Raw genomic sequence first — 20,873 nt, 5'->3', positions numbered from 1 at the left:
GGGGGAGCCCGAACTACCGACCGGAGCCGCCCAACTTGACTGGCCTCTCGATTTGTGGCACCCATCGAACGCAGCAAACTCTCCTGATGCCTGCTGAGTAGCTTTCAGATAGCCGCAAACAGATTTCGTAGTCAAGGATTTGTCTCTAGTTCCTCGGCTGCCTAGCTGGTTGTTGCTCGTCTCCTGACCTCGACAAGGTGAGCGCGAACTCGACGGGGAGGAATCAGTTGCGCAGCCGCTGAGAGCTTTGCAGCAATGAGGGCAAGTTATTCACGACCCGTCAGAGTGTATCTGGTGAAAGCGATTTCGCTTATAGTGGTGAAGTCGACGAGGACGCTGGCTAATGAGCAACATCGTTCCATCCGACACATAGTCTGCGATTTTGAACAGGTTTCCACGGCAACCCTATGATATGATTCTATTTCGGTAACGTTTTCTCATGTGTTAGTCGCATACTAGCGACTCCTCGATGGTGACCGTCGCGTGCGCAAGCTCGCCGCTGTAGGGCATTGCACCAATAGAACGCCGTGCCTGCGACAGCATGTCGGAAGTCGACGGCAGCTGCGAGCTGGAGGGCAAGATGCCCGAGGAGTATCACGTTCTGCGACGGGGATATGTGTTAAAAAATCCCGTACGTCTTTTGGCGTTCGCCGATTCCCACGTGCCAAAGAACAATGGCGCCTTCTGTATTGCTCACGAGACCTGCTGAGTCCTTGTGCACGCTGCTAAACGCTGAACGCGACGCTACGCTATGAGGCACAGCCGGGGGGCAAGAAAGCGTCGGAATAGGCGTCATTGAGCTCCTGTTACAGGAATGAAGCAGTTGCGTTCCACGCCCGGGTTTGGATGTTCAATAACGCACACCAGACAAAACTTCCCATAGTCATAATGAAAGGCTCCGCCACTTCCCACGGTGTGCACGAGTAGCTTCGAACCCGAAGCCTCACCGGCGCACCGCAGGCTACTCGAGAGAATACGCGTGAGTCTGCCCAAACATGGACGCCTTTCTGGGGTAAGGCAAGTCAGCGCCTGGTGAGACAAAACACGATCGCACAGATACCTGACGAAGGCGAACGCCACGAAAACGGATAAACAGTGTTCTTCTAACAAGAACCCGCCTTTGCGGAAATGCACTAGGGTAGCCATCCCAAAGTCCGGTCACTCCACAAAAAGAAATAGTTGGTTGGTCATGCCGTTGCGTAAGCGTCTCCTCGTGAACGCCACGACAGACTTTCCCCTTTGTTGAAATGGACAAGGCTCACCAAACGTTGTGGTCCGCCTCTGACTCCAACTAGAAAAGCTATGTATCTCACATTAACACCGTCAGACGTCATGTGCCTTCGGACTACCTTATCTGTCTCGTCGATACCATCTCATGCCGTAGCCCTCTAAAAGGGAGCTTTCACACACTCCGCTGCCCTCGTATCTAGAGTGCACATAAATGAACTGTGTCCCGTGGCGTGACTGAACAGGCGTCGTCACACACCCGCGCAAATGGAAGCATCTTCCTACACCAGGCAGCTGACACTGAGTAAGGCATCCACCGCCAAGGCGAGAGAGACGCCGCCAAAATGTCCCAGCCTTTCTCGAGAGCACTTCGATTTTCCAGCGATGTGGAAAAAAAGGCCAACGCTCTGCCTTAAGGCGCCCGATCGCCCATCGGATGTTCCAGCCACCGATACAGCACCCTCTGGGGGAGTGCCTCTAGACCTTGCTCAGAGGACGTGGGCGAGAACAACACCAACACCCAGAAACCACACGGAAAAAAGAGCCACCCGCTGGTCCAGAGAAGAGACAGAACCCGCGGCGATCGTCACGTCAACGCTACACACAGTTGGACTCGGCTCCTTCTTCCCTTCCTTCTTGCCGGATGGCGGGGGTGCGACCGGCTGCTGCTGCTGACAGCCAACAACAATCTTTGTCTCCTCCTTCGGGAACTTGTCTGCTGGAATCGAAAGTGTGTATGTGTTGGACGCCTCAGTTGCCTCCCACCAGCTGCCATCGTAGCCCGGAAGAATTGACGTGTAGTCCTCGCTGCACGTCTTCTCAGCCTCTTGAGAGTCTGATGAGCAGTAGTGCTTGTTGTACTGTGCTGGCAGCACTTCTCCCTTCTCTCCACACACCAGAGTGAAGCTGCTCTGTGTCGGACTCAGCTTGACGGTTTGATGCGAGCCGTTGCTACTGGCACCGTAGGCACAGGTGACGGTCTGGGCGTTTGTCGCGGACGGCCTTGCTTCCAGTGTCACGCCCACTATGCACAAGTTGCTGGCGTTTTGCTCCTTGCAACCCACGGCGAATTTTTGGTCGACATAGGGGAAATTGTTTTGTGGGATCGTTAGGCTGGCGCACTGTTTACAGTGCTCCCCTTCCAATTCGCAAGGTACCCATTTGACGCTCTTGGAGTCGCCGGCGAGGAGGGTGCTGAGCTCAACTTTGCAGTCAGACAAGTCAGAGGTGCCTGCTTGACAGACCACCGTGCCTGCCTCATCAGGTTTCACGCACTCCGCCGTCTTGGACTTGCATTCGAACCTAAGCGTGTTCTTGTCTTGCGAGAGTACGGCAGACATCGTTTTTTTGGCACCGTCGGATGTTAACTCGCAAGCACATTTGACCTCGGTGTCATTTGCCACGCACTCAGTGGCTGCGGGCTCAGGTTGGGCGCCCGTCGTCGGCAACGAGGCAGAGGCAGATACCAGTATCGCACCGACGCATACCGACGCGATCGCCAGTCTCACTCGAGATCCGTTGCCGCCTTTTCCTTGCAGTCCTCGCCCGAGGACACCCGAGACGACAGGGATTGTTGGGAAAAGCAGAGTTGCGGCAGGCGCCATGATGCGAGAAAAGACTAAATCATGCAACGGACGAGAATCAAGCAGGGGTGAGGCTTGCTCGTCCCGGCGTACGGAGAAACCGGAGGCACCGACAAGCCACACTTGTACCAATGCGGATGATATTCTGGCCGTCACAGATGACTGCGGTACACGAGGAAGCCACCAGCGCCACGAAATGTCAAAATTCAGTCGGCGTTTGGGTAGGGGCGAAAGGACTCTTTTCCCCGACGATAAGAGCTGCAATTTTGCTCCTGAAGGGGCAAACCCCATGGAATCACAGAGAGGTTCCTGGATGAACCTTAGACACTCACACCTTGGGTGATTTCCGCCCCCCTCGGGTTCCCGGAAAAACCCTGGTGTCGCCGCCCGCTTCCGCCGAACTGTCCCGGTTCGTGCGCCCGACGCAGCACAGCTACGCGAGAAGCCGCAGCCCTCGCTCCAGACTACGCGTAATTCTGGCGCTGTGGGGGGATTGTTTCGTATGTATATGCACCAAATGGCGGGAGGGCGGTAGAATAGTAGGTTTCTCTCGCTCTTAAGATGAGCAGGTCTACCTCTGTTCACTAATGGTATTGCATTTGGCCGTCACGTTAGTGCATTAGCAGGACGCAGCTTAACAGGGAGTCTAGCCGTAGTTGCTATCTGCTTGGACTGCAAGAACGATGGAGCTTTTTTGGCTGTGGAGTTTGGACGTACTTCGGCTTTACAATTGCAGACTGCACTCCTCCGCAGTTTAACCAAAACGGCGAGAGAAGAATACTGCTCAGGTGGTAGTTTGGCAAGCTCCATCGGTGCCACTGACATGCCAGATTTCCTCCGTCGTTTCTCTTGAAGACTTCACACGCATTAGCGAGCTGCACAGGAACCACACAACGGCTACGGAGAGCCTTATATACTTCGTCAGTCATCGATCTTGCGTAACGCTAGTTCAGGATGTGTCAGTTTTCGGCTGAAGTGCTCGGGCACATGCAGTCTCCGGCCTTCTCGCTCTCCCTGCGATCTACGATTTCGTTTCTTGTAACCCCTTTTATTGAAGCTCATCGGCTCTAGGTCAAATCAACGATAAGCAAACTACACACTATTGTTGTGTGTTTCAGGGAGGAGTGACAAGATCCCGCGGTGCTCTAAAACTGGGCGTAAATTTCCCAGTCACCGTTATCATGGAAACAGCGCCCAGCCTACTGAGACAGGCAATGTTCCATATAAGACATACGCCCCGGATACATCCTGTACATGAAATTTCAAGCGATCTGCCCGTGAACACTTGTGTGTGTTGTCCGCTCTGAAACGAGCCATCGATCTGCGTCGAACACGGAGCCTCACCAGCGCGCCGCAGGCTACGCAAAATGAGACACGTGAGTTTGCCCCAATGTGGACGCCTGTCTGGCGTAGGGCGCGTCAACAGCTGGTTGCAACAGAAGCGGTCAAGGCGATACGGCTCTTGATGGACATAACCGGCACGGAGACGTGGAGACCGAGCTCTTCAGGCACTCCAGACCGCATCCCCGGAAGGAGCCGGACCTTTTGCCATCCCAATTCTGGGTGCCTCAGCGGAGGAAATAGTTGGTTCTCCTGGCTGGAGGCAGAGGCGTCTCCTTGTGGGCGCATGCCAGTTCTTCCGTTGAAATATAAAAGCCTAACAAATGCTGTGATACGGCTCGGATTCCATCTAGAAAAAATCCCCAACGTATACATTTGGACACCCTCTTACTGCACAGACCTCCAGCTCTCTACCTCCTGAAAAATGTCCCAGCCTTTCTCGAGAGCACTTCGATTTTCCAGCGATGTGGAAAAAAAGGCCAACGCTCTGCCTTAAGGCGCCCGATCGCCCATCGGATGTTCCAGCCACCGATACAGCACCCTCTGGGGGAGTGCCTCTAGACCTTGCTCAGAGGACGTGGGCGAGAACAACACCAACACCCAGAAACCACACGGAAAAAAGAGCCACCCGCTGGTCCAGAGAAGAGACAGAACCCGCGGCGATCGTCACGTCAACGCTACACACAGTTGGACTCGGCTCCTTCTTCCCTTCCTTCTTGCCGGATGGCGGGGGTGCGACCGGCTGCTGCTGCTGACAGCCAACAACAATCTTTGTCTCCTCCTTCGGGAACTTGTCTGCTGGAATCGAAAGTGTGTATGTGTTGGACGCCTCAGTTGCCTCCCACCAGCTGCCATCGTAGCCCGGAAGAATTGACGTGTAGTCCTCGCTGCACGTCTTCTCAGCCTCTTGAGAGTCTGATGAGCAGTAGTGCTTGTTGTACTGTGCTGGCAGCACTTCTCCCTTCTCTCCACACACCAGAGTGAAGCTGCTCTGTGTCGGACTCAGCTTGACGGTTTGATGCGAGCCATTGCTACTGGCACCGTAGGCACAGGTGACGGTCTGGGCGTTTGTCGCGGACGGCCTTGCTTGCAGTGTCACGCCCACTATGCGCAACTTGTTGCCGTTTTGCTCCTTGCAACCCACGGCGAATTTTTTATCGACATAGGGGAAATTGTTTTGTGGGATCGTTAGGCTGGCGCACTGTTTACAGTGCTCCTCTTTCGATGGGCAAGGTACCCATTTGACGCTCTTGGAGTCGCCGGCGAGGAGGGAGCTGAGCTGAATGTCACATTTGGTCAAGTCTGAGGTGCCTTCAGGGCAGACCACAGCGGTCTCTGCTCCACCAGGCACGGAATCCGAATTAGACTTGCATTCGAACCTAAGCGTGTTTTTGTCTTGCGAGAGTACGGCAGACATCGCTTCTTTTTCGCTGGCGGACGTCAAGTCGCACGAGCACGTTACCTTGGTACCGTTTGTCACGCATTCTTTAGTCTCTGACGCTGAAGCCGGGGCGCCCGCCGTAAGAAGCAGCGAGAAATGAGCTAGCGACACCAAACCAACGCATATCGCAGCGGGCGCCAGTCTCACTCGGGATGTCACGCCATCTTTCTTGTGCACGCCTCGCTTCTGGAGGGTGCCCCCGACGACAAGGGACTTTGTGGAAATCGACGTTGTGGCTTGCGTCATGACGCGGAAGTGGACTTGGTCACGCAGCAGACAGGAAGGAAGTCGGTCAAGCTTGGTGGTTCTTGCTATACGGGAAAGCCGGATGCACAAATACCCACTAGCTCAGCAGAAACACGACGCCACACACGAGCGAAACACCAACGACCGAGAGTCCGCACAGCGACGAGGTCTCGGTCACCGTAGTGTTTTAGGGTTTAGGTGGAGAATCTGAAATAGCGCGAGTTCAAGACCGGCAGCGCTTTAGAATTATCCTGAAGAGGGAGTCGACACGGATGCATGAAAGCGGGATCTTGGAGTTTCCCAAGACACGCACCCTACTGCGAGTTTCCGCTGCCCTCGCGCTCCCGTAAAAGCCTCAGTGTCGCCGCCCGCTTCCGCCGAACTGTCCCGGTTCGTGCGCCCGACGCAGCACAGCTACGCGAGAAGCCGCAGCCCTCGCTCCAGACTACGCGTAATTCTGGCGCTGTGGGGGGATTGTTTCGTATGTATATGCACCAAATGGCGGGAGGGCGGTAGAATAGTAGGTTTCTCTCGCTCTTAAGATGAGCAGGTCTACCTCTGTTCACTAATGGTATTGCATTTGGCCGTCACGTTAGTGCATTAGCAGGACGCAGCTTAACAGGGAGTCTAGCCGTAGTTGCTATCTGCTTGGACTGCAAGAACGATGGAGCTTTTTTGGCTGTGGAGTTTGGACGTACTTCGGCTTTACAATTGCAGACTGCACTCCTCCGCAGTTTAACCAAAACGGCGAGAGAAGAATACTGCTCAGGTGGTAGTTTGGCAAGCTCCATCTGTGCCACTGACATGCCAGATTTCCTCCGTCGTTTCTCTTGAAGACTTCACACGCATTAGCGAGCTGCACAGGAACCACACAACGGCTACGGAGAGCCTTATATACTTCGTCAGTCATCGATCTTGCGTAACGCTAGTTCAGGATGTGTCAGTTTTCGGCTGAAGTGCTCGGGCACATGCAGTCTCCGGCCTTCTCGCTCTCCCTGAGGCCTCCGATTGCGTTTTTCGTGAGCCCCTGTGTGTGACTCACATGAACCGTAATGCAAATAAACAACACACAACTTACACACTGTTGTTGGCTGTTTCAGCCAGGAGAGAACATAATCGCATTTTGCCCTTAGACTGACTGTGGAGTTCCCAGCCATCGTCATCCATGTAAAAATCGCAGAGCCCGCTAAACCTATGCGACAACGGAGAAACCCTGTGCACAGTTTTCCACGCGATATGTTGATGGATGTCTTCCTCTCTAAAACGATCCATCCTTGCATGCCGTACAACTAGTCTGCCAACCGGCAGCAGTGATTTCCGTGAGTAAAATCAATTCTGTGCAGGCGTCTGGCAGCAATCTCACTGGGGACGCTCCCAAATACTATCAACGATGAATCGCCACCGATCCTTGACGCTTGAGAGAAAGTGCACCTGCTTTTTACCGATCTGGACCGAAAGGCTCTTTCTGGGACAGACTAGAATACTGCAGTGCATCAGCCAACACTAGCGACATCTATCGAGATCATCAGAGTAGCCAAAACTAGATGGGAACCGCGGCTTCTGCCACACACTGCTCTCAAGTTGTCTACAAATAGGCCAGTAGAGCGTTCACACTAGCCCCCGCAAGAAATGCTGACACACCCGACACCCCCATGGATACAGAGGTAGCCTGGCTGGCTTCAATCGTCACGCCAACGGTGCACACAGTTGGACCAGAATCACGGTATAACGAATCCCTGCTGCCGGCTGACGATTCCTTTTGCTGGCATCCAACCACAATCTTTGCTGGCTCTCTCGGGAACTTGTCTGCCGGAATCGAAAGTGTGTACGAATAGCCGCTCGCGTCTGCCTTCCACCAGGTGCTTTCGAAACCGGGCATGATCGTCTTGTACTCGCCGTCGCAAGCCTCTTTCGCGTCTGACTCTGCGGAGCAGAATGTGTGGTCGACCTTAGTCGGCAGCACAACTCCTTCCTTTCCACACACCAGAGTGATGCTGTTCTGGGATGGACTCAGCGTCACGGTTTGGTGGGAAGGGTTGCTGCTGGCGCCGTAGGCACATCTGACAGTTTGTCCGTTTGTGGCGCTAGCTCTTGCCTCCACAGAAACAGTGACTGTGCATTTCGTGGTGGAGGCGCTAGAATCCATGCATCCAACGACGAACTGCCCGTCGACGTAGGGGATATTCTCTGGTCCGAGAGTGAGCATCTTCGACTGATCCGTGCCTTTGCCTTGTACGGATACTGCTTGCCACTTTATGCTTGTCGGGGCTTCAGCGAGCAGCGTATGAAGGTAAACGCAAGACGCGTCCCTGCCATCTTTAACGTCCTTGCATTTAGTCAGATCCCGAGTGCCTGCTGCACAGACTGTGGACGCCTTCAGCTCATCTGGTGCGCATTTTAGGTTGCCTTTGCACATCACCTCAAGCGAATTCCTCTTCTGGGACAGGTTTGCCGCGCCTGTCTTCGCGTCTCGGGATGGGAGCGGTTCAGCGCACGTGCAGGTGGTCTTGCTTTCAGTTTCCACACACATTGGTGCCTCTTCTGCGGACACTCCGACCACGGAAAACGGTAAACAACCTAGCTGCACAACGCCGATGACGCAGCACAGTACTACTAGGAATCTCGACGCGTTCCGTCGTAGTCTTCCAGTGTCCGACGTTTCAAGTCGCGCAGGTGAGTATACTCCCATCGTGACCAGCGACAACACCTCAAAGTGATAAGCAGCGATATGGGACACAAAACCTATCTGCAGGACTCCAGCGCGCTGTTGCCGTAAGAAAATAGACACCACGGAGCTTGCCGCAGGCAGAGGAGACAATAACCACGGGTGGAAAAAAAAAACTGCACCAGCGGTGCGCCCGATATGCAAATGTTGCCTGGAGACGCTGCTGGGGAATATGAATCGGCAGGAATTTTAGATTATCGCCAACCGCTGTCTGTTGTATAGGCACCAGAACTGAAAAAACGAAAATCTCTGAGAGAAGCTAGACCCGTACTCGTTGTCGCGAGTCGATCTTGCTGGACGCAGTCACTCTTCACGTGGAGGCCCCCCGTCCTCACGGGGACGGTGTATCTGCCCTGTTAGCAAACTTGAATAAGAGTGCCCTTGAGCTCTACCCCAGACAGTTGCTGCCTTCTCGCCTCAAAACGGAGAGGCTTTTCGGCACTGTCTTCTATATCAATGCAGCTTCTATTTAGTTGAGTGTCTTCTGGGTGAAAACGAGACACGTGGACTGTGCGACACACGCATGCGCTCTTAGCTGGACAGTCGTCGAGCACTGTTCCAATAAAACGGGAGGATGGTACTGCCAACATTTAAGTGTGTGAGCGCAATGCCCTTAAGAGTAACGAAAGGTAGGATCCGAAAACTCAATGCCGAACCGCGGAGACCGGCCCCCCCTAGGGTTGAACGTCAGACCGACATGGTAGTGGGGCGCCGCGGCGCTGGCGCCGAAGTACCTGGTCGTCTGGTGGCTCAGTTCTTGCTCGCGGATCATTTGTACAGAGACGATAGCTACTTTTAATGTGGGAGTACCGAAACATGGCGTAGCCATGATCTGTCGGTCCACGCCAAACGCGAAGCACACCACTGAGCAGTTCACATGCAACCAGCGACGTGATTTCTCGCCCGTTATCCAGCAGGTTTCAGGTAGTAGTGATCGAAGGGGGTGGAGTGTCTACAAAGCCGTGTGTTCGAGGAGGCGCACTCCAGTCCGCGGTATCAGGCGCAGTTCATGTTTCCACGCGTTATCCCTGCTAAAGCACGGGTGGTAGACACTGCAAATCGATCACTCAATTTCGTACCGGTCCTGGAGGAGCGACATTCCCTTCATATCTGCTGTGCATTCAGACTGTTAGGTCGCTGGCGAGCAGCGTCTCGCTGTACCTCTTAACGTGTCCAATACCAGGAACCGGTACGATTTGAACGGTATCGATGCGGAAGCGTATGACATTTGTACTTCAACACGCAACATGCCTTCGGAATCCGCATGAGACCGAAGAACCGTCGACTATGAACGTTCCTGCTCTATGGCGCCAGGTTTCTTCGGTTGGCTCCGAGCAACATGCCAGCTTTCGCAGGCGCTTGGATCGCCCGCCTTGCAACACGTCTTTCTAGATATGATCCACACATCCGACGCTGTCTGATATGCAGATGTGCGAAGTCGTCGCCAGCTTAACCCTACCGAAGCGTTGTGTGAATTTTTCATATCGTGAGTGAAGAGGCATGCAACGAAAAGCAACTTCCCCCTCTGAGAAAACCACTGACGCATCCGCATGACGGTGCTATACAGTTTTGACAGGCAGTTTACCGCAACGTTATTTACGAAAGCCACGCCGCTGCAACCGGGATAAGATACTCATCATCCCTGCCAAAAAGGAGGCGGAGGAGCCGGCCTCAATCGTCACGTCAACACTGCACGCAGTGTTCCCTGCTGCATGCTCTGTACCTTCTGTCCTGCTGAGGGATTCACCCTTCTGGCGGCACCCGACCGCAATCTTCGCCCGCTGTGTCGGGAACTGGTCAACCGGAATCGAAAGTGTGTACGACTTGGCCTTGCTGTCCGCTTCCCACCACTGTTTCTCGTAGCCAGGAAGAACAGAGTTGTAGTCGCCATCGCAGACTTCCTTACCGCCCTTCAATTTAGAGGTACAGAAGTCTCGTCATACTTCTCTGGCAGTACTTCTCTCTTGTCTCCACACCAGAGTGAAGCTGTTTTGGGTCGGGCTCAGCCTGACAGTTTGATGCGAATCGTTGCTACTGCCTCCGTAGGCACATGTGACAATCTGTCCTTCTGTCACGCTCGGGGGAGCCTCCACCTTCACAGTAACTTTGCATTTCATCCTCTTGGGCACCGGCGCACCCTACCAGGAAGTGGCCATCGACATACGGGAAATCTTGTGGCAGAATTGCCAAGACTTTCGCTGTATCGGCGGTTCATGTTTTCGGAGGATTGTCTTCCCACTGTACATTGGTCGGCGATCCTGCGAGACGCGTAGGAAATCGAGACACGATTTGTCCGTGGTGCTTTCCTTGCTCCTTCATGCAGCCTGTGCCTGCTGCACAAACCGTGTTGCCATCTAGTCCAGCGGGTGCGTACTTTGAACTGGGTTTGCAGAACACCTCAGGTACATTTTTCTTTTGCGACAGGGTACAGACAGCGGCTATTTGCCCTCTCGCAGAGGCGTCTCACTGCTGGCGCACTTTGGGTCTTCGGCGGTCGGATCACAGCGGAATGTCTCCGTTTCAGCGAGAGCTCCTACGCTAAATTACACAGAGCAGTTAAGCCGACAGTGCCAGTCCACGTCAGCGCCATCTTCAGTCTCTTCTCAGAAAGCAAACACGACTGAAATTGCACCCGCCGTCGGAGGCCTCCGATGAAATTTCCAGAACCTGAACGAACTTCGTTTGTGACAACGGGCGTGGTGAATTGCCCTGCGAGGAGTCAAATGCAGGAAAACCGGGGGACTGTGACAGACCAGACCCATACCGCAAACAGTGTGTAAATATAGACCTGACAGTGTTCTCGTAACAAGCACTTATGAAAGGCAGCGCGCTGAAAGAGGGATAAAACCAGGCCCGAAGGTGAGGCGAAACATGCCGTCGCCAGTCGCCTTCGCTGCCGCCCTCCACAAGACCGACCGCCTTCCCGCCGCGAACGGGGAGTCGGGAGTCTCCGGTGACGCATGCAAGACACTCAAAGCTCTCGACTCGCGAAGAGCCTCGACAGAGCCGTTTACACGCTTCTTTTTAATTATCTGAGTAAAACAGCACATAGTGTGCCCAATGTGTTCATCACGAGAAAAGAATACTTTCCGCAGACGGTCCCTGGGGGGGAACTGAAGAGGCGGGCATGGGTGTTGTATTCCAGCTTGCTGCAGCCTCAGCCATTGCCAGGCAGCAGTTGCACTGAAGATGTACGGCGTACAGCTGAGAAAACGGTGACTTTCGAACCAGCAGGCGATGTATTTTACATTATGTCTATTGCCCACAGAAGTAGGAAATACCTTTTTGTTTGGTCCTGGTTGTTCTTACTATTCTTTGAGACCATCCGCTGGAGGAGCAGGGCGCGAGGTGTGCAGATCCTTACTTGTGGACCCTCGAGTTTAGTTTCAGCCGGGGTAATTTGCCTTTCAAGATTCAGGCGTCCACCAGGTACTTCCGGCTCTGCTGCAGCATGTCACCCTCGGAAACACCTTTTCCCTTCTCAAGTGCGACTGGCTACTTTGGTCAGAGCGTTGAATCACTGACAACCCTTCCCTGCCATCCATACTTACTTAGCAACGCGAACAAAATATATTGATTCGCATGAAGGAAGCACCCCCCTTCACTGCGAACCTCTTCTGCTGCTTTTCAGCGACATGCGTCCCCTTGAATGGCTCGATCCCATCATAGGCTTTCCGGCAGACCTGAATCGTAGTGCGCCCATGGTTTCCCCTTTCCAGAGACTAGGCATGCTTTTTCCTGTGTGGTGCTGCAGGTAACCAGAATACAGACGTGTCTGTTCTCCTTCCATGAAGCGCTTCTTGCATTTGGCCAGTGTACGGCGATGCAGCAGGTGTTGTACCAAAAGCAGAAATCAATACCTGAGATCTCCCAAGGAGAGACATAGAGAGCGACACACATGCACCCCATCACTCTGGAAGAAACCAGAACGCGCGGGAATCTGCGACTGGTAACAACAACTCAGGCGAAAAAGCGCTCCATCCGCGCTCTGGGAGAACGTCCGCCGCCGGCTTCCACGACAAGGCATAAAGAGACAGTGACACATTAAGTTCTTCGACCTGTTGTCACACAAGCGTGTCACGTAGAGAATCAGCACTGAAGAATATGCATTCAGGAGGTCGTTGCATGCGTTCAGCACAAGATGCACAAAAGGACACTGGACGCCACCGACGTGAGCCTTGTGCTCAAACTTGTCGCGAAAAAGAAGTTAGCAGGCCTTCGCCTCTGGCACGCTTCTCAGGACAGAGCACCTCCAGCCAACTGCCTCACTGACCGCAACGTCTTGCCTGGGAGACAACTTGAATCAAACAAACCTCCCCTGCCCAAACAGGGAAAGGGCTTCCACGCGAGCAGCCATGACTGTTTGATAGCTCCGCTTGTTTGGGGGTGGTCAGCAGGAGGTGCGAGGCAACATGACTTGTGGATTAACCCAAATCAGGACGGCGTTTCCCAGCAGCCCTGCATCGGTCTCGTTCACCACTCCATAGTGGATGCCCGATAATTCTTTCACATGCCGCGAGCCATCACGAGGGTGACGGCGAGTGCCAGAAGCCGAGAAGACAAGTTCCACGAGCCCAGCGACAAGGAGGCAGGAGAACCCGCCTCAATAGTGACGTCGACTCTACACACACTGGACGTTGCTTTCTCATCTTTGGCTATCTTGCTGCTGGGTTTCGGTGTCGTTTGCTGGCACGCGACGACCATCTTCGCCTGCTCCTTCGGGAACTTGTCAACTGGAATCGACAAAGTGAACGACTTGGGGGTGGCGGGATCGTCTTTTTTCCACCAGCCGTTCTCGAATCCCGGCAGAATCGACTGGTAGTCTCCGTCGCATGTCGTACTCGTGCCAGCTGGATCTGAGGAGCAAAACTTAGTATCGTAGTTCGTCGGCAGCACGGTTCCCTTCTCTCCACAGACCAGAGTGAAGCTGTTCTTGGATGGGTTGAGCGTGACGGCTTGACGAGATTCATTGCTGCCGGCGCCGTAGGCACACGTGACACTCTGACCGTTTGTCTCGCTAGTTCTGGCTTTGATTGTCACAGGGATTCTGCAAAGTTTGTCGTTGGAGTCTAGGTTTACGGTACAACCCACAGCAAAGCTTTCGTCAACAAACGGGAAATTTGCCTGCGGGATAGTCAGGGTCTTGCACTTTCCCGTGCTCTTTTCCCTCTCGTTGCACTCGTCCCACTGGACGCCGCTCGGTTCTTTGGCAAGCAGCTCGACAATGTCGAGCTTGCAGTCCTTCAGGTCACCAGAGCCTGCTGGGCAGACCAACGTGTTTTTATTGCCTGTTGGCGCAAAAACAAGATCGTTGTTGCACTTCACACTGAGGATGTTCGTCTCCTTCGATAAGGTAGCCGACGTTTCGCTCTCGCTGGCCTTGCCTTTCGCTTCGGAGCAGGTGCACGTCGTCTCGGGGGCCTTCGCATCACACACGAGGGGCACGGGTGACGCCTGCTGAGCCCCTATGGCGGGCAGTGACGCAAAAACAAGGACAACGGCGACAGCGACGACAAACGCCACAAACGGTAGTCGCAGCCTCGAAGGCGAGAGCCCTTTCCGCTGTGCTCTTTCCCGCATGGCGCCGACGACCGCTTGAGCGGAAGAGCAAAGTGCCGACGGATGAGAAACCATTGTGTGGGAAACGAGAGTGAGGCACGTATAACAAAGGTGTAGCGAGCAGTATCCACGTGGCGCCGGTGACCGATAAAAACGCCGGAATCTAAGCGCGCGCCGCAGCGGACAGGCCCGTTCGACAAGCACTCGACAGTTTCGCGCGCCGTGCCACCACACTTTCGCCTCCACGAAATCCCCACGTCCCCCAAAAAGACTCTCACGAAGAAGAAGAGGATGCGGAAGAGGTCGTTTATTGGGTGGAACCGCTCCTCGGAAAGCTTTTCGAGAGAAGAAACGGCAAAACAAACAAAGCAGTCGATGCCTCCAATGCACATGCAGTGCTCTGCGCTCCATTGCCTTGGCAAGACAACCGTGTGGAGGGGAGGGCGACAAGTGTGCATGCGAAAGGCGACTGACTACTTTCGAGCAAGCTGCGACTGCGTCGTGATCCCAGCGGACGGCTGGAGGGTGGTGGGGAAGTTGGTCGATACTGAAAGGTATTGATTCCTCGAACCCCCTTGAAAAGGAGGGGACCGTCTCAGTCTGCAACCTGGCGTGCACCTGAGCCGCCTGGAATATCCGTAGACACTTCCACTGTTCTGGATATGGCAAACGACTTCGAAGATCGGGCGTGAAAGAAGGGTGCAACTGACACTGTAGGTCTACACCCCGCCCCCGTCGGGTTCGGCCCCCGCGCTGGCCTGCGATACCTCTCTATGGTTCCACTGAATGACTCTGCGAGATCCTCCAGAAGAATGAGCGGGGAATTCGAGCTTCTCGTCACGCGTCCTTCGTCTTTCGACGCGAACAGAGGGCGCAGCTACGCGCTGCATCTGTAAGACCTGAGCTAACTCCAGCAGACGCCGCCAGGAACGGACTCATCCACCGCCGGGTTTGTAGAAGCCGCGTGGCAGGGATCGAACACAGCTGAAGCCAAGCGATTGGCACTCTAGAGCACAATCAAGACTGCCCACAGGCCACACCTGGTCGAAGATCCGAATGGCACTGTTTCTGACGAGACTCCTCACCTTACTCAGGAGTCAAGTAGGTACAGTCCATACACGGATTAGTTTAACAAGGTCTCAAAGTACCAGAAGCCAATCGACGTTGATTGAGTTACCGCACCCAGATAACCCCATACCAGTGACCGCGTTAGTTCGTCGGAAAATTACTTACGAACCACCTACATCAGATTCAGACAAGCAAGTTGCGGTTCCACTACACTACTTCCGGTTAGTTAGTGAAACAAGGAGAGCGTCACGTTGCCTCGCACCTTCTGTTCTGCAGTTAACTCTTCGTTCGCGACACCGTCTCTGCGACGCTTTGTTCGAATGCGGTCCACGCGTACTTGCCGCTGGATGAGTCTGGTTCCTACATTGTCTACTGAAACTCATGGGATTCATGTCTTGTATACTGCGAATTCTCTCGCTTCGGATGACACAGACAGACTTTTCCGTCCGCTACAATATCACTAACACGGTGCGGGAACTGCTCCGTCAGTCGCGCCGTGTGATGAACGGGTGCCCACGCGCCAATGAAGCAACTAAAGATCTCGATGATTCCCATAGTCTGGCCTAGAGAGCTAATATGCAGCTCGATGCCCTCGGACTGACATAACAAACTGCCGCAGGTGCCGCTAGTGAGCGACTCGGTTGAGAGGCCTGCTCACTGTTGGCTTCGTGCTCGGAGTGCGGCTCTATCAGTCTTTGGCCTCCGCCTTCTGCCAAAAAGACTTGATGCATGCAGGAGACTACACTATCTTGGCAACAATGCCACCGATCCCGCCACATGCAGGAATGTCACACGAATGCAGAGATTGACATAAACGGTATTTAGGTAGTTGGAGAGCACCTTGTCCTCGCGATGCAGCCAGCTGACGATAGGTGACGCCTATGCTCGGTACCGCTGCGATTTCGCCGGAGCGTCGGCGCTTCTTGAAAAGCCGCAACAAATCGAACCCCGAGATGGAGACCACGCCAGGTGCGGTCACTTGTCTCTCCGCGAGTTACACATCCGCAGCATCCAGTAAACTGCCACCGCCGCTCTTTTGACCACGACAGACAAAACTCGCTTGAGCCATCCTCTCTCAGGCCAAAGCCTTTCATTAGAGGCCTGCTCTGTTTTCTTATCTGCGGAGGGGAAACGAGGGTTAGCCTGATGTGTGTGCATGCCCGTCTCTTTGCACCGCCTCCATAGCTAAGCTTGCGAGACCATGACAAGCAGAGCAGTTCCAGCAAGTGAGGCGAACACCCCTTTCATCCCTCCGGCTGCGGCTGCGAATGCACTCGCCTCGATAGTCACGTCGACCCTACATACACTGGACGTTGCCGCGCCTTCTGCAGGGCTGCCGCTGCCGGATTTCGTTTTCGTCTGCTGGCACGCAACCACCATCTTCGCCTGCTCCTTCGGGAACTTGTCAACTGGAATAGACAGAGTGAAGGACTTGGGGGTGGCGGGATCGTCTTTTTTCCACCAGCCGTTCTCGAAGCCCGGCAGAATCGACTGGTAGTCTCCGTCGCATGTCGTACTCGTGCCAGCTGGATCCGAGGGGCAGAACTTAGTATCGTAGTTCGTCGGCAGCACGGTTCCCTTCTCTCCACAGACCAGAGTGAAGCTGTTCTTGGATGGGTTGAGAGTGACGGCTTGACGGGATTCATTGCTGCCGGCGCCGTAGGCACACGTGACAGTCTGACCGTTTGTCGCGCTAGCTCTGGCCTTTATTGTCACAGGGATTCTGCAAAGTTTGTTGTTGTTGTTTGGCTCCTCGGTACAACCCACAGCAAATCTTTGGTCGACGAACGGGAGATTCGTCTGCGGGACAGTCAGGGTCTTGCACTTTTCGGCACCCTTTGCTTTCTCTTCTTTACAGGCTTCCCACTTGACGCTGCTGGGATCTCCACCAAGAAGTTGCTGTATATTTTCCTTGCAGTCCTTGAAGTCGGGGGGAGGCTCCGCTGAACAGACCGTTGTGCCATTTGCCTCTGTGGGTGCAAACACAGTAGGGTTAGTGCATTCCACTCTGAGAATGTTGGTGTCTTTCGACAGCGTAGCCGACTCGTTGCTCACGCCGGCCTTGGCTTTCGTTTCGGAGCAGGTGCAAGTCGTCTCGAGACCACTCGCAGTACAGGCGGGGGACACGGATGACGGCTCATCTGCCCCTGAGGTGGGCAACGACGGAAAACCCAGAAGTACGACTGCAGCGGCAATAAACGCCACAAACGATAGTTGCGGCCTCGAAGGCAACCTCCATTTCCGTTGTACTCTCTCCTGCGGGAGCCGGGAGACCGCCTGAGCGGAGGAGAAGAACTCTGCCAGACCAGACGTCATTCTGCAACTCCGGGGAGCCAGACATGAAAGAACGAGATTGCCGCCACCGAAGCGCTCGTGGTGCCGCTGGTTGTTGAAGACACACAGAGCTAATACTGCGACCCGTCTGACGCTGTGAACCCACAATCAGTGAACGGTTACGAATGATTTCCGAGGGTAGACGCAAAGCAGGGAAGCAGACAAGACAGTCGACTCCCCGCGCTGCACATGCAGTGCTCCACGCCGCCATATCTTCGCAAGACAGCCACGTGTGTGAAGTGAGTGAGAAGCGTGCATGCAGGAGACCCTCGAGCACGCTCTAAAAGAGGCGTGACCCCGGAGACGGCTGGAACGGGGGCGGGGTTTAGGTTTAGGTGGGAAGAACTTTCATTGCTAAATCCGCTTGAAAGGGAGGGAGGCAAGGGCGAAGGGGGGCCTAAGGCGGCAGGCCGCGTGAAAGGGGAGCGGACTGCCTCCGGCTGCTCAGCTGGCGTGCACTTGAGCCGTTGGAATTATCCTGAGACGGTTTCCTGTTTCACTGCCAAGGAAAAACTCACTGGAGGCTCGGTGACGTGAGGAGTGCGCCGCACGAAGTACGCCCGAACCCCTCTGAGTTCAGACTAGTGCACTAGTTTGCGGTCAACTCGGTTTGCACAGAGTGATTTTTCGAGCTCCTCCAGAAGACATGATCTCGGGTCTTCTACTTGCTCCTGACGACTCTAACAGAACTGCCATCTATGCGGTGCATCTGTGACAGTTGAGATAGCTACAGCCTAGGTCGCCAGTGACTCGGCGCCTTGGCACGCGGCAGTTGCAGGGATCGAGCAAAATCGAAGCCAAGCGATTGGCGCTCAAAAGCACAATCGAGACTCCCCTCGCACCACGTTGCAGTAGGGGAGCCGACTAACCCTCTTTCTTGAGATTGATTTCTGTTCCCTCGCATCATTCGGCGGTGGTGCCTACCCGAGGGGCAACTCTCCGTCCGCGAAATCAACCCGTGAGGCTTTCTTCGGAGGTGATTATCGCGCAGCAGCACAAAGCGGGACTAGGTCGTACAATGTTTGTTGGAATTCCTTGGCCCCGGTATTATCGTATGCGGTGCGATTGCTCGCTTCGCCTGCGTAGTAGTACCTTGCCTTATCTTCGCAGAAAAAAGGCGCGCGGACTGCTTCGTTCGTTGCGGTCCTGTGATGAACGCGTGCCGGCTACCGAATGAAACGACTATGGATTTCGATGATGCGCGAACTCTGACCTATAGAAATTATGTGCGGCTCGGTCGGCTCGCAAAAAGAAGACAGACTGCCGACGCTGCGGCTAGAACGCAAGTTGGTTGACAGACCTGCTCCGTTGTAGGCCCCGCGCCCGAAATCCAGTTCCACCACTCTCTAGACTCTCCAAAGGATTAGAAACAGGCAGGAGACGATACGCTATCTGAAAGCACTCCAGTCGTCTAGCTACATGCAGAGCTCCTTGAAAATGTGCAAAGACTGACCAAGACCGAAACGGAGAGCACCGTCTGGTCGCGACGCCACCCCAGCCGCCCACGAAACGACCGTGACGCTTATGCTCGATACCGCTGCGATTTCGCCGGAGCGTCGGCGCTTCTTGAAAAGCCGCAACAAATCGAACCCCGAGATGGAGACCACGCCAGGTGCGGTCACTTGTCTCTCCGCGAGTTACACATCCGCAGCATCCAGTAAACTGCCACCGCCGCTCTTTTGACCACGACAGACAAAACTCGCTTGAGCCATCCTCTCTCAGGCCAAAGCCTTTCATTAGAGGCCTGCTCTGTTTTCTTATCTGCGGAGGGGAAACGAGGATTAGCCTGATGTGTGTGCATGCCCGTCTCTTTGCACCGCCTCCATAGCTAAGCTTGCGAGACCATGACAAGCAGAGCAGTTCCAGCAAGTGAGGCGAACGCCCATTTCATCCCTCTGGCTGCGGCTGCGAATGCACTCGCCTCGATAGTCACGTCAACTGTACATACACTGGACGTTGCCGCGCCTTCTGCAGGGCTGCCGCTGCCGGATTTCGTTTTCGTCTGCTGGCACGCAACCACCATCTTCGCCTGCTCCTTCGGGAACTTGTCAACTGGAATAGACAGAGTGAACGACTTGGGGGTGTCGGGATCGTCTTTTTTCCACCAGCCGTTCTCGAAGCCCGGCAGAATCGACTGGTAGTCTCCGTCGCATGTCGTACTCGTGCCAGCTGGATCCGAGGGGCAGAACTTAGTATCGTAGTTCGTCGGCAGCACGGTTCCCTTCTCTCCACAGACCAGAGTGAAGCTGTTCTTGGATGGGTTGAGAGTGACGGCTTGACGGGATTCATTGCTGCCGGCGCCGTAGGCACACGTGACAGTCTGACCGTTTGTCGCGCTAGCTCTGGCCTTTATTGTCACAGGGATTCTGCAAAGTTTGTTGTTGTTGTTTGGCTCCTCGGTACAACCCACAGCAAATCTTTGGTCGACGAACGGGAGATTCGTCTGCGGGACAGTCAGGGTCTTGCACTTTTCGGCACCCTTTGCTTTCTCTTCTTTACAGGCTTCCCACTTGACGCTGCTGGGATCTCCACCAAGAAGTTGCTGTATATTTTCCTTGCAGTCCTTGAAGTCGGGGGGAGGCTCCGCTGAACAGACCGTTGTGCCATTTGCCTCTGTGGGTGCAAACACAGTAGGGTTAGTGCATTCCACTCTGAGAATGTTGGTGTCTTTCGACAGCGTAGCCGACTCGTTGCTCACGCCGGCCTTGGCTTTCGTTTCGGAGCAGGTGCAAGTCGTCTCGAGACCACTCGCAGTACAGGCGGGGGACACGGATGACGGCTCATCTGCCCCTGAGGTGGGCAACGACGGAAAACCCAGAAGTACGACTGCAGCGGCAATAAACGCCACAAACGATAGTTGCGGCCTCGAAGGCAACCTCCATTTCCGTTGTACTCTCTCCTGCGGGAGCCGGGAGACCGCCTGAGCGGAGGAGAAGAACTCTGCCAGACCAGACGTCATTCTGCAACTCCGGGGAGCCAGACATGAAAGAACGAGATTGCCGCCACCGAAGCGCTCGTGGTGCCGCTGGTTGTTGAAGACACACAGAGCTAATACTGCGACCCGTCTGACGCTGTGAACCCACAATCAGTGAACGGTTACGAATGATTTCCGAGGGTAGACGCAAAGCAGGGAAGCAGACAAGACAGTCGACTCCCCGCGCTGCACATGCAGTGCTCCACGCCGCCATATCTTCGCAAGACAGCCACGTGTGTGAAGTGAGTGAGAAGCGTGCATGCAGGAGACCCTCGAGCACGCTCTAAAAGAGGCGTGACCCCGGAGACGGCTGGAACGGGGGCGGGGTTTAGGTTTAGGTGGGAAGAACTTTCATTGCTAAATCCGCTTGAAAGG

The 20,873-nt window shown here is 54.6% G+C and overlaps 6 protein-coding genes across 6 annotated transcripts; all 6 read right to left on the bottom strand.

Moving 5' to 3' along the window:
• Nucleotides 1–1,715: 1,715 nt before the first annotated feature.
• Nucleotides 1,716–2,831, bottom strand: BESB_057540 (SAG-related sequence; the record flags this gene model as incomplete). The annotated part of the gene is made up of 1 exon (XM_029364189.1): nt 1,716–2,831. The coding sequence occupies one exon, from the start codon at nt 2,829–2,831 to the stop codon at nt 1,716–1,718; it is 1,116 nt and encodes a 371-aa protein (XP_029220112.1).
• Nucleotides 2,832–4,719: 1,888 nt separating this feature from the next.
• BESB_057530 (SAG-related sequence) lies at nt 4,720–5,838 on the bottom strand (the record flags this gene model as incomplete). Its single annotated transcript, XM_029364188.1, has 1 exon — nt 4,720–5,838. One exon carries the CDS (start codon nt 5,836–5,838, stop codon nt 4,720–4,722), a length of 1,119 nt encoding a protein of 372 aa, XP_029220111.1.
• Nucleotides 5,839–7,423: 1,585 nt separating this feature from the next.
• BESB_057520 (SAG-related sequence) lies at nt 7,424–8,527 on the bottom strand (the record flags this gene model as incomplete). The annotated part of the gene is made up of 1 exon (XM_029364187.1): nt 7,424–8,527. The coding sequence occupies one exon, from the start codon at nt 8,525–8,527 to the stop codon at nt 7,424–7,426; it is 1,104 nt and encodes a 367-aa protein (XP_029220110.1).
• Nucleotides 8,528–13,069: 4,542 nt separating this feature from the next.
• On the bottom strand, nt 13,070–14,197 carry BESB_057510 (SAG-related sequence; the record flags this gene model as incomplete). Its single annotated transcript, XM_029364186.1, has 1 exon — nt 13,070–14,197. The coding sequence occupies one exon, from the start codon at nt 14,195–14,197 to the stop codon at nt 13,070–13,072; it is 1,128 nt and encodes a 375-aa protein (XP_029220109.1).
• A 2,178-nt stretch (nt 14,198–16,375) lies between these two features.
• Nucleotides 16,376–17,506, bottom strand: BESB_057500 (SAG-related sequence; the record flags this gene model as incomplete). The annotated part of the gene is made up of 1 exon (XM_029364185.1): nt 16,376–17,506. One exon carries the CDS (start codon nt 17,504–17,506, stop codon nt 16,376–16,378), a length of 1,131 nt encoding a protein of 376 aa, XP_029220108.1.
• Nucleotides 17,507–19,352: 1,846 nt separating this feature from the next.
• BESB_057490 (SAG-related sequence) lies at nt 19,353–20,483 on the bottom strand (the record flags this gene model as incomplete). Its single annotated transcript, XM_029364184.1, has 1 exon — nt 19,353–20,483. The coding sequence occupies one exon, from the start codon at nt 20,481–20,483 to the stop codon at nt 19,353–19,355; it is 1,131 nt and encodes a 376-aa protein (XP_029220107.1).
• Nucleotides 20,484–20,873: the final 390 nt, after the last annotated feature.

Source organism: Besnoitia besnoiti, chromosome IV (genome assembly GCF_002563875.1).
Source record: "Besnoitia besnoiti strain Bb-Ger1 chromosome IV, whole genome shotgun sequence".
Classification (NCBI taxonomy): domain Eukaryota; phylum Apicomplexa; class Conoidasida; order Eucoccidiorida; family Sarcocystidae; genus Besnoitia; species Besnoitia besnoiti.
Note: the sequence above shows the minus strand (reverse complement) of the source record. Positions and strands in the feature narration are given on the sequence as shown.